Source organism: Carassius gibelio, chromosome B11 (assembly GCF_023724105.1).
Source record: "Carassius gibelio isolate Cgi1373 ecotype wild population from Czech Republic chromosome B11, carGib1.2-hapl.c, whole genome shotgun sequence".
Classification (NCBI taxonomy): Eukaryota; Metazoa; Chordata; class Actinopteri; order Cypriniformes; family Cyprinidae; genus Carassius; species Carassius gibelio.
Window position 1 is genome coordinate 10,531,609 of NC_068406.1, and position 12,401 is coordinate 10,544,009.

The 12,401-nt window shown below is 43.6% G+C and overlaps 2 protein-coding genes across 7 annotated transcripts in view; one reads left to right on the plus strand and one right to left on the minus strand.

The window, feature by feature from the left end:
• The window catches only part of LOC127968461 (serine/threonine-protein kinase WNK2), a 30,898-nt gene that overhangs the window by 10,673 nt on the left and 7,824 nt on the right, over window positions 1–12,401 (minus strand). For 2 of the 3 annotated variants that reach the window (XM_052569719.1, XM_052569718.1), the window contains exons 7-12: window positions 12,029–12,248; window positions 11,113–11,395; window positions 2,499–2,983; window positions 1,206–2,306; window positions 481–615; window positions 333–371 (exon numbers count right to left, since the gene is read on the minus strand). In XM_052569719.1, coding sequence (XP_052425679.1) covers window positions 333–371; window positions 481–615; window positions 1,206–2,306; window positions 2,499–2,983; window positions 11,113–11,395; window positions 12,029–12,248 — 2,263 coding nt within the window. The remainder of the gene's footprint in view (window positions 1–332; window positions 372–480; window positions 616–1,205; window positions 2,307–2,498; window positions 2,984–11,112; window positions 11,396–12,028; window positions 12,249–12,401) is intronic. The other variant, XM_052569720.1, reaches the window with a different exon arrangement.
• LOC127968462 (uncharacterized) lies at window positions 3,191–10,963 on the plus strand. Of its 4 annotated transcripts, none has more exons than XR_008155971.1 (3): window positions 3,191–3,448; window positions 4,006–10,243; window positions 10,801–10,963. XR_008155971.1 is itself a non-coding variant. In XM_052569721.1 (2 exons), exon 2 carries the CDS (start codon window positions 4,218–4,220, stop codon window positions 9,903–9,905), a length of 5,688 nt encoding a protein of 1,895 aa, XP_052425681.1. In that variant the 5' UTR covers window positions 3,191–3,448; window positions 4,006–4,217; the 3' UTR covers window positions 9,906–10,671. The 4 variants fall into 4 exon arrangements, 1 of the variants encoding a protein (XP_052425681.1); XR_008155972.1 differs by having other exon boundaries at window positions 4,006–10,156; XR_008155973.1 differs by having other exon boundaries at window positions 3,191–3,361.

Consider the following 12,401-nt stretch of genomic DNA (forward strand, 5'->3'; position numbering starts at 1 on the left):
ACGTATTCCTTGTTTAGAGGACTTTCAATAAACTGATAAGATTTATGGCAGTGGTTCCCATTTCTGGTCCTGGAGAACCCCCAACACTGCACATTTTAGATGTCTCCCTATTCAAACACACCTGATTCAACTCATCAGCTCATTGGTGAAGACTCCAAAATCTCAAATGTGTGTGTCAGATAAGAGAGACACTATGTATTGCAGTAGTGTTAGGAGTTCTCCAGGACCAGGATTGGGAACCACTGATTTATGGCGTTATTGAAACTGAAATCCAAAAATGTCCAGAACATTTAAAAAAAGACTGTGATGTTGTTTATACAGATTGAGTCTACCTGAGGTGGGAAAGCTTCAGGATGGAAATAGAGATGAAACTGAGAGAAATACAAGGAAGAACAAAGACTAAATTAAATTATCACTATCCTAAGACATAGGAATGCATCCGACCGCATTTAAGGGAGGTCAAACCTATAGCAGTCTTACCTCCTGTGCTAGAGGTACAGTTGTCTGGTTTTGCTGGGCCAAGAGGGCAGAGGCAGGAATGCTATGTGGACGAGCATGCGGTACAGGAGTAACTGGAGCAGAGATGGTCTTGGATGGAACCAATTGTGCAGAAGGCTGAGAAACACATGCACAAATACATATCTTAATAGAGGAACATTTGCAATTAAGCACGCAGCCAAAAGCAGTTCTTCAAGATATTAGTAGAATAGCAAGTCTAGCAGCACATGGTTTGATGTGACAGGTAAATTATTGGCTACTGACAGGGACAAAAGAAGAAAATGTGAGATATCAAACAGAGCAGTGATTTGCTCTACACAGGGGATGTTGCTCTAAAAGAGACTGCATACAGGGTGACAGCGATAATTTGCAGTGTTGGAACAGCAGTCATTTATTGTTCAGTCAGCTTGCTGTGCCATCTTCTAGCAGTCTGCTAAGAGACTGTGTCCTATAAAAAGACATACTAGTACTCTGAAGACAGTCCGATTTCTTTTTTTCTTTTTTTTAAAAATAGCAGTGATTAAAGGAAATACATTTAATTTAGTTCCAAAAACAAAGTACAATTTTACTCTTAAATGCTATATAGAAGATTGGAATTTAGGAGCAATACCTAAATACATATAGGAAAAGCTTGGAAAGTATTAGTGAATGTTTGTTCTAGACTTCATTGCTGGGATCATAGCTACAACGTTTTATTTTTCACCTACCACAAGACCTGATCCAGCTTCACTGTCCTGCACAGAAAAAGACCCAGTTTCCTGATGTGACCGGGGTGCGTACAGAGAACCTACGCTTTTGACCTGAGGTATAAGGAACCTAACACTAGCATCACTGTAGCCATCTTTAGCCTGTGCCCTGTCAGTCAGCACTGGGGAACTGGTTCGCCGATTGATGATATGATTTAGACAGCGATGGAGGTGAGACAAATCTGAGCTGTCTCTCAAATTAGGAGAATGTGATCCAGTGATAGGGGACACTGGAGAGGACGACCTGAGTGGGGAGGGTAGATCGACTGGTGAAGATATGGACATGTGCCGGGAAGATGTGTGAACCGGTGAAGGTATAGATACACAGACAGGGGTAAACGCAGTGGTGTGGCTTAGTGATGACATGTTGTAAGGTAGAGCTGTCACAGGAATCTGTGAAGGAGAATGGCTTTTATGGACTGGAGAAGGTGGGGTGACTTGAACTGGTATTGAACTTAGTATGTTCTTAGTAACAGAAACTTGCTTTGGAGGCAGCGTAGATATATATGGAGACTGTGGGGTCATATAGATTGGTGTACTGGAGTCTGGATGAGTTATATCAGGTGGGAACGATGGTTTTAATGAGGAAAGAGGTGGCATGTTTTGGTGGATGGAGGTGGAAGAGGCATGACCGAGAGACCCTCGACCCCCTGACCTTACAGCCAGTAACACTGCCTTACAAGCCTGGCAGTAATGTGGCTGGACATCAGAGTTCCTCCTACTGAATAACATTGGCTGGGCCTGAGAATTAAATTTCACCTGCTCTGAACTATATTCAGCTCTGGTGTCTTCAGAAACATTATTTGGTGCCTGGCCGTCATTTGTGAATGATGAGGAACCTATGAAGGCACTTTTAGACAACAACTGATCCATTTGATCCTTAGAGCTTGCTTCAAGTTTGTAACAGCTGTAAGTCTGATGATGCAGCTGTTCTAACAAATTTTGATGGTCAGTCCTCCTCCGTAATGTGTCAAGAAATGAGGTGCTGCTACACCTGGTCCCTGTGAAGTTATCAGAGAATAGCATAGGTCTTTGGGAGTCACCAGGAATACTGCCATGTCGCTGCTCATTCAGCCAAAGTTTGAGGGGGGGGGGGGATAAAACACATTTTTTAAATGTTGACAGTAATCATAACATAAAATAAAAACAATTATAAGGGAATAAAAATAATGGGAATGAAGATGGTGGTCTTGGAGTTTTCCAACAAAGTAAAGCTCGACTGCAATGATATGGTGAATTTAAATACAAACTTACAGGTGATTGCTGGTAGGCGCTCTGATGTAGGTGTACAGAAGATTGCTGAAAAGCCCCTTGTTGTAGCTGTTGAGTTGACTGCTGATATTGCTGGTGCAGCTGAACGATGGGTTGTTGCTGGGGTGCTTGTGGCACCAAACCATGGGCCTGTGCTTGTGCAGCCTGGTTCATGGGAGCACTAGGCTGTTGTTGGGCTCTGTGGGGTTGCTGAGGACTAGGTTGTTGCTGGGTCCCATGGAGTAACTGACCAATGGTTTGTTGTGGGACACCATGGGGCATTTGTAGAGCAGGTTGTTGTTGAGTCCCCAGAGGCAGGTGTGCAGTAGATGGATGTTGAGCACATTCTGGCAACTGAGCCAGAAACTGTGCTGGAGGGCTTAAGACCCTTTGGGCAGTGGAAATGGACTCAAATAGGGATTGCTGAGCGGTGCGGTCTTGGTTACCTGAAGCGCCTGTTACCACTGTTGAGTCTGCACTGCTGTCTGCTGCATTGGTTGGGACAAACAACACAAAGTACATATTCAAGTTGTTCAAGCAAGGGAAACTGTTGCATACCTGCATTAAGTAAGTTATACAAAACATAATATAATCAAGTTAAATATAATCAAGTGAAATTAATCTCTTGGTTCTGTGGATATTACAAAATATTCCTGGTTCTGTGGATATCTTTATTAATCTAAGACCCATTTGTAAAAAAGGCTATGGGTTTCTATTTTTCTAACTGTATTTAAATCTCTCCTTCTACATGTTGAGACATGTATATACACAGACCACTTCACCTGAGCGAATTAGCGTCCAGAAACCTTGACCACGTGATTCCCCCCGCCCTCACAGTGACTGAAGATCAGTGCAGGGGGATACAGGTCGAAGCCTTAAGTTTCTTCATTATCATTGTTTCTGGACTGTTTAAAGATCGCCTTTTGGACAAAGTGTTGTGTGTGAATGCAAAAGTAAGTTTGAATAGCTTATTATATAGTCGATGAGAGATTTATTCACGTCTGTATACAAGTTAATATGTCCGTGAGGTAACGATGTCTATGTGTATGCGTACATTTATAATTCGCGTGTAACATTGTAAACATTGTAACCCGTTGTTTGTATGCTTATATACATATCTGGTGAATGCTAGAGTAACATATGTTGTTATCAGTACAAGTTAAGTTCCCGTTTGAATCAGGGTTTGCTGCATTTCTTTATATCTAACGAGTATACTGTTAAAATATAACTGTCTAAGCGCATGCGCTCTCGTAGCTCAGACTGAGTGGCGCTTCATAAGCGTCCCGGCTCTAATAGGGTGTCAAGTTACAAATGTGCGCTGCTTATAATATAAGAATTACAGCCTGCCTTGTATTCTACATTTCTTTTGCTAATAATGTTCATATTGATGTTTAATTATCAAGTTTAATTTACTGTGCTGTGTTATTGCCAGTTTGTTATAATTTATTTTTACTATTATCATGTTTATTATGTATATTTATGTTTATGTCTTTGGTTTATATTTTTGTAGAAAAACCACAACCACGACCAAACCATCTGTTGAGTGGTGACAATAAATGGGTTATTTCCAGAAAAGTGCATCTTCATTTCGTCTCTAATCGGACAGTCTTTGGTGGGTCAGCACCCTGATCTGGCAACTTGTGTCTTATAACACTACCAAGCAAACAAACTAATTTACATGGTCCTTCGAGCCGGAGCCTGGACTTGCCAAAGAGATAGAAGATGTCACAACATGAAGAGGATGAGCCAACTGTGCGAGTCAGGAGGAAAACTGTCCTTCCCGCACGTTATGATGAGTATGATCTCACTGGATTCACCCTCCCTAAGCATGATACACAACCCATGTCACCACTCGTACATTCAAGCAGACTGGCTGAAGGCGACGAAGCAGAAGAAGGCGCAAGTGGCTTTACTCCATTGTTACCAGGTTATGAAGTAGACAGTCCGCTACAGTGGTCTGGTGACGAGTATGATTCTGCATCAGAGATCATAAGGAGAGAGAATAAGGATCTCCGCATAGCCCTGCAAATGATACAGCAGGAAAGAAACACATTCCAGAATGCAAATGACCAACACATAAAGGAGCTTTCTCAGCTCAAGCAACAGATGAAGCAGCTACAAATTCAGATGGATCAACAACGTCCAGGAAATCAGCCACCTTCACCTGTTGCCCTTCCAAGGAAGCATAGCTCCAGTCGTCCTATACCTGCACCACGTGTCCAGCCACAGGCACATTCTGTGGAAATGGGAAGCAAACCTGTACCAGCTCAACGCATTAGGCTACAAATGGAGCATCAGACTCAAAACAAGTTTCAAAGCTCAACTCCAGTATCCGCCCCCCTTACAAAACAGAGTGCCTCCTACAATTATATGCCACAAACGGGTCAGAGATCCGACGTGCAATATTCCCATGGAGAGGACCCATCTAATTCTCCATATAAGGACTCTCAAGACACTGCCAGGCATCCACAAATACAATGCCGCTCACTTACTCCATCACCTCCGCCTGAGCAAGAACTGATGTATCGAGGTCCAACTCCTACGATCCCTGACTTCATACATCCCAACCCAAGAGAGTTCTCGCGGCTGAAAATTGCTCTGGAGAATGTCCTCCCAGCTAATACAACAGAAAGATTCAAATTTCAAATACTGATGGACCATCTGAAGTTAGAGGAGGCTTTACTAATTGCTGACTCATACTGTCATTCTCAACATCCTTACACAAGAACAATGGCCGCTTTAGACCAACAGTATGGCCAGCCACATCAACTGGCTCTCCAGCGCATTGCCGAGTTAATGGATGGCCCAAGCATAGCTAGTGGAGATCAGAAGGCATTTCGTCTTTTCGCTCTTAAAGTCCGTTCACTAGTTGGCATGCTAGAGCAGTTAGGCAGGAAGGGCGCTCACGAGTTACAATGTGGTTCTCATGTGTCTCGGCTGCTTGGAAAGCTTCCCCACGACCTGAGATCAGGGTTTCGGAGGTTTGCACATCCACATCGTGTACCCATCCCTACTCTTCTGGATCTTGCAGAATGGCTGGAGTTCGAAATTGAAGTTCAAGAGGACACTACAAGGTTCGTAAGCAATCAACGCAAAGGACCCTCAACACGAACACGAGAGACTTTCAGAGACTCTAAGCCAGCCACTAAAGGCACCACAATTTTTCTGGGTACTGAGAAGGTGAATTCTGAGTCTACACTATCTACTCCACCATCTACCAGTTCTCTGAGGCCCTACTGCCCCTACTGTGACAACAGTAAGCACTCCCTTAACAACTGCAGCAACTTCAAACGGCTTACCAAGGAGCAAAAACAAAGCTGGGTCAAAGACAATAATAGATGCTGGCGTTGTGGCAGAACTCACAAGTCTGCAGAATGTAACCTGAAGATGCGCTGCAGACAGTGCAGCAGTCGACACCTTATGGTTCTGCATGACATCAGTGTTGGTAAGCCAGAGAATCCAAAGTTTGTTAAGGATGAAACTGCTGATACCAACAGCTGTCTATTCAATACCATGAATGAGATTCTCCTGATTCATAAACCGCCTACCAGCAGGAAGGTTCTACTTAAAATCAGCAAAGTGATTCTCAGAAATGGCAAGAAAAGGTTGAACGCATACGCAATCCAGGATGATGGATCGGAAAGAACTATCCTCCTTCACAGTGCAGCACAGCAGTTAGGCCTCAAAGGTCACCCTGAAGATCTCCCACTCAGAACAATCAGGCAGGAGCTACAAGTGCTCAGAGGAGCAGCAGTCTCATTTGTGATCTCACCAATTGCTCAGCCGACTAAAAGGTATTACATCAAAGGTGCTTTCACTGCTCAACAGTTAAGCTTAGCAGAACATTCACACCCAGTGAAGACTCTGAGGGAGAGATATCAGCACCTTAAAGGACTTCCACTGCATGACTTTGAAGCGGTCTGTCCTGTGTTGCTCATTGGTTCAGATTATCTCCATCTAATCACTCCTGTAGAACCAGTTAGGCTAGGACCACCAGGGGGACCAGCTGCCATAAAGACACGACTTGGCTGGACATTACAGGGTCCGATCCAACACTTACGGAAGGACATGACTGAACAACACTGTCTCTTTACTGCAGTCTCATTCCCGGAAGCTGATCTCTACAGGCAAGTAGAGAAATTATGGCAGATGGACTTACTACCCTGGCGTAACGAAAAGATGTGTCTCAGATCCAAACAGGACCAAGAGGCAGTGGAGCTTCTTGAAAGGAAGACAGTAAGGGTTGAAGTGGAGGGCGTCAAACGATATGCAACCCCTCTCCTGCGTGTCAAGAACATGCCTGAACTGAAAGCACCAAAAGAAGCCGTCTTGTCGCAGCTGAGGGCCACTGAAAGGAGACTAGCCAAAAATTCCCAGCAAGCAGCCACTTATACCAAAGAGATTGCAAAACTGGTACAAGCAGGATATGTTAACAATTTACCTCAAGATGCTGTAACAGACACATTTGGCTCCTGGTACATCCCACACCACATGGTGCAGCACAATGGGAAAAACAGGATAGTTTTCAACTGCTCGTTCCAATATCATGGACAAAACCTCAATGAGCTTCTGCTCCCAGGACCAGTGTTGGGGCCATCTCTACTTGCGGTGCTACTCAGATTCAGGGAACATTCCGTGGCAGTTAGCAGTGACATCAAGGGGATGTTCCACCAAGTTAGGCTGCTCCCAGAAGACAAACCACTATTGCGCTTCCTCTGGAGAGACCTAAATGCACAAGAACTACCCAGTGTGTACGAATGGCAAGTCCTTCCTTTCGGCACCACTTGCAGCCCCTGCTGCGCCGTCTTTGCACTCCAGAAACATGCCATTGATCATAGCCAGCCAGGAGATGATGTCCGTAATTCTGTGCTGAAATCCTTTTATGTAGATAACTGCTTACAAAGCTTCACTTCAGCAGAAGAGGCAAAATGCTTTGTTGACAGAATCAGGACCCTGCTGGCAGATGGAGGCTTTGAGTTGAGGCAGTGGTCCAGCAATGCCCCTTCAACGATAAGTCACCTGCCCCACGACACTATATCAGACAGTGCAGAACTCTGGATTTCGCAAGGCCGTACGGACATCCATGAATCAACATTGGGGCTCCTCTGGAACCATCAGTCTGATACACTCTCCTACAAATACCGTGCTAAGGACAGTTGTGAGACCACCATGCGCAACATATATAAAGTTCTGGCCAGCCAGTACGACCCGTTAGGTTACCTCATCCCGTATACCACTCGCGCCAAGATCATTGTACAACATCTGTGGGATAAAAAACGGGATTGGGATGATCCACACTTGCCTGCAGATCTGTTACAAACCTGGACTAAGTGGGAGGAGGAGCTACCGGCCCTACAGAATATTGTTCTTCCTCGGTGTTACTGTAGCCCCATCAAAGACACAGCAACGAGCCTAAGAGACATTCATGTTTTCTGTGATGCCTCTGAACGTGCATATGGCTCCGTGGCATATCTTCGAACAGAGGACCAACATGGGCAAACAGAGGTGGCTTTCCTAACAGCCAGATCCCGTGTAGCACCAAAAAAACAACAGTCTGTTCCACGACTGGAATTATGCGCTGCACTGACTGGAGCTCAACTTGCCAAAGTACTCCAAACCGAGTTGAACCTACCCATACGCCAAACGATCTTGTGGACTGACTCTACCACCGTCCTCACATGGTTACAATCCGATTCATGCCGGTTCAAAGTATTTGTGGGGACTCGGGTTGCAGAGATCCAGGATCTCACAGAGAAACACAGCTGGAGATATGTACCCTCCGCAAACAATCCAGCTGATGACATCACTCGGGGAAGGAGTCTTTGTGAGCTTGGCCCAGAAAGTCACTGGTACCAAGGACCACTCTTCCTGAAAAATCCACCTAATCTGTGGCCGGAATGCCCCACTTCAAAGGAGCTAGACAATAATGAGCTTCGTAAGGTTGGTACCTGCACTCTAGTATGTTTCACATATTCTGATTTCAGTCAGTTTAAGACTCTCGAGGAGCTAATCGAGTCCATAGCTCTTCAAGGGTCTACTGATAGTAATCCCACAGCTAGTGACTACAGAAGAGCTGAGATTAGTGTTCTGCAGCAAGCACAGCAGGAATGTTTTCCATCAGACTTAGAGCAACTGAGGACTGGTAAACCACTTGCGTGCAACAGCAGACTAAGAGCATTAGCCCCAGAACTTGATGGAGAATCCCAATTAATCCGAGTCGGTGGACGTTTACGACATAGTCCCTACCTGGAGCCCAACAACATGCACCCTATTGTACTGGATCCAAGACACCCAATCACGAAACTTATCATCCAAAATTGTGATTCAAAACTTTGTCATCCAGGTCCTGAGAGGGTGTTCGCTGAACTCCGCCGTAAGTACTGGGTTCTGCGTGGAAGAGAGGCTATCAAGCGTTTGCAACGAGAGTGTGTGCAGTGTCAGAGATGGAGGAACAAACCAGAGGTGCCTAAAATGGCGGACCTTCCCCCAGCAAGACTGCGTCTTTTCAAGCCCGCCTTTTACTCCACTGGCGTGGACTGCTTCGGTCCTTACACTATTAGAACAGGTCGGCGCAGTGAGAAGAAATGGGGAATAATATTCAAATGCCTCACCACTAGAGCAGTCTACATCGACATCCTCCACAGTCTGGAAACTGACTCCTTCCTTATGGCTCTCAGGCGGTTCACAGCTAGACGGGGAAAACCCCATGAACTTCTGTCAGACCAAGGCACGAACTTCAGAGGAGGTGAGAGAGAGCTAAGGGAAGCCTTTACAGCTCTTGGCCCAGATCTGCAGAGACAATTGGCCAAACAGCAGATCAAATTCCAATTCAATCCACCAAATTCACCACACTTTGGAGGCTGTTGGGAGCGAGAAATTCGCTCTTTGAAAAACGCACTGATGGTTACTCTAGGAACTCAATCAGTAACCTTTGAGGTTCTTCAAACCGTGCTGGTAGAGATTGAGGGAATTTTGAATTCCAAACCACTGGGATATACATCATGTAATGCTTCAGATCCTGACCCTATTACTCCAAATTGCTTTCTAATGGGGCGGCCGGATGCATCACTCCCCCTGACAGTATACCCACAGTCGGAACTGATCAGTCGGCGTCGATGGCGCCACAGCCAAATTCTTGCGGACCAATTTTGGAGACATTATGTCAAATTCTACCTCCCTGGTCTTCAAGGTCGTCAAAAATGGCAAAGGGATACTCCAGACATCCAGGTTGGCACTGCGGTGCTGATCATTGACCCGCAACTACCCAGAGCTCTCTGGCCCGTAGGGAAGGTGTCAGAAGTATACCCTGGAGCTGACACCAGAGTGAGGACAGCCAAAGTTCAAGTGGGAGATAGGGCTTACACTAGACCAGTCGCACGCCTTATACAATTACCTGCCATTCCTGATTAAAGTAATTGTAAATCCAACCAATAAAATAAGCCTTTTCGTATAAGTACATATTTCCTTATGGAAATCTGGGGGCGGCTGTAAAAAAGGCTATGGGTTTCTATTTTTCTAACTGTATTTAAATCTCTCCTTCTACATGTTGAGACATGTATATACACAGACCACTTCACCTGAGCGAATTAGCGTCCAGAAACCTTGACCACGTGATTCCCCCCGCCCTCACAGTGACTGAAGATCAGTGCAGGGGGATACAGGTCGAAGCCTTAAGTTTCTTCATTATCATTGTTTCTGGACTGTTTAAAGATCGCCTTTTGGACAAAGTGTTGTGTGTGAATGCAAAAGTAAGTTTGAATAGCTTATTATATAGTCGATGAGAGATTTATTCACGTCTGTATACAAGTTAATATGTCCGTGAGGTAACGATGTCTATGTGTATGCGTACATTTATAATTCGCGTGTAACATTGTAAACATTGTAACCCGTTGTTTGTATGCTTATATACATATCTGGTGAATGCTAGAGTAACATATGTTGTTATCAGTACAAGTTAAGTTCCCGTTTGAATCAGGGTTTGCTGCATTTCTTTATATCTAACGAGTATACTGTTAAAATATAACTGTCTAAGCGCATGCGCTCTCGTAGCTCAGACTGAGTGGCGCTTCATAAGCGTCCCGGCTCTAATAGGGTGTCAAGTTACAAATGTGCGCTGCTTATAATATAAGAATTACAGCCTGCCTTGTATTCTACATTTCTTTTGCTAATAATGTTCATATTGATGTTTAATTATCAAGTTTAATTTACTGTGCTGTGTTATTGCCAGTTTGTTATAATTTATTTTTACTATTATCATGTTTATTATGTATATTTATGTTTATGTCTTTGGTTTATATTTTTGTAGAAAAACCACAACCACGACCAAACCATCTGTTGAGTGGTGACAATAAATGGGTTATTTCCAGAAAAGTGCATCTTCATTTCGTCTCTAATCGGACAGTCTTTGGTGGGTCAGCACCCTGATCTGGCAACTTGTGTCTTATAACACTACCAAGCAAACAAACTAATTTACACCATTCATATAATGATTTATAATGTACTTTAAAATAGAAAAACAATATTGTACTGGTCTTTTCATCTTTTGTGTGGATATCTTTGAAGAATTAAGTACCACAGTGTCAACTATACATATATCTATAGATCTATAGTCTCTCACGTGTAGCTGTAGCAGCACTTATTTGGGCACTGCAAATCAGGCTGACTGCTTCAGTCTGTAGCTCCTCTGTTTCAGATTGAAGACTGGGTGGTCCACCAACTGGTGGCCCTGTGGAGGGCACCTGAAGGAGATTTTGTGCCTGAGTCTTGATTCTTCTCTCTTCTATCTTTCCATTACTGGCTGAGGCACTCCTCTGTCTTCTCCACTTTATTAGAGACACACGGTCACGGATAGACTTACCCACAATCTTAACATCAGTCTCTAAAAAGAAGCCAGAGTCCACCTGCCAGAATAGATAATTGAACAAGTCTTAAAGGAACACTACACTTTTTTTGAAAATAGGCTCATTTCCCAACTTCCCTAGAGTTAAACAGTTGAGTTTTGCCATTTTCTAATCTATTCAGCCAATCTCTAGGTCTGGTGGTAGCAGTTTTATCTAAGTTTAGCATAGATCATTTGATCTGACATCTAACTTTACCGTTAACATCTCACTCAAAAATGACCAAAGAGTTTCTATATTTTCCTAATTAAAACTTGTCTGCAAAGTTCCTTGAATAATACGCCGGAATCAGAGTATAGTTCGTAGCCATATCAGCCTAGAAAATCACAACATTTCATTTTCTGTCAGTCTTAGTACAAGATGTAACTACAGAAGAGTCGAGTTTTAAATAGGATAAATATAGAAACTCTTTGATAATTTTTGAGTGAGATGCAAGCAGTCTAATCAGATTCAATGATCTATGCTAAGCTAAGCTAAAAGTGCTACCACCAAACCCGGAGATCGACTGAATTGATTAGAAAATGGTAAAACTCAGCTGTTTAACTGAGTATAAATAAGTATTCCCAAATATGAATATTCAATACATGTCTGTGTGTATCTTAAAATGTTGCATTTCTAAAAATCACACTTGTTTACCATTTCCTGGGCAACTGTTTCAGGGACTTCTGTGTCCAGGTCAAAGGTAAATTCGATAGCACCACTGTCTTTATACTTCCCTTTAAGTTTCTTCTGGTCTTCAACCCAAAGCCTTAAGGCAATGGAAGACTTATTGCCGTCATCCTCTTCTGCCAGCTCTACTCTAACTCCAGTGTCCTCCGCAAAGAATGCATGATTTAGTAAGTCCTTTATAGAGAACCTTTTAGAAGAGGAAGATGACATTTGGTTTGTAAAGACCTGTAAAAGTTGATGGTGCTATAGCAACCCATATGTAATGAATTCAAATGGACAAGACAAGATGAGCAGAAGATGTTTTAAAAAACAAGTCCGACATCTGAAGGACTATGAACAA

What these genes read in the sequence shown, in the direction of transcription:
- LOC127968462 (XM_052569721.1), top strand. Translation starts at nt 4,218, where the DNA reads ATGTCACAACATGAAGAGGATGAGCCAACTGTGCGAGTCAGGAGGAAA.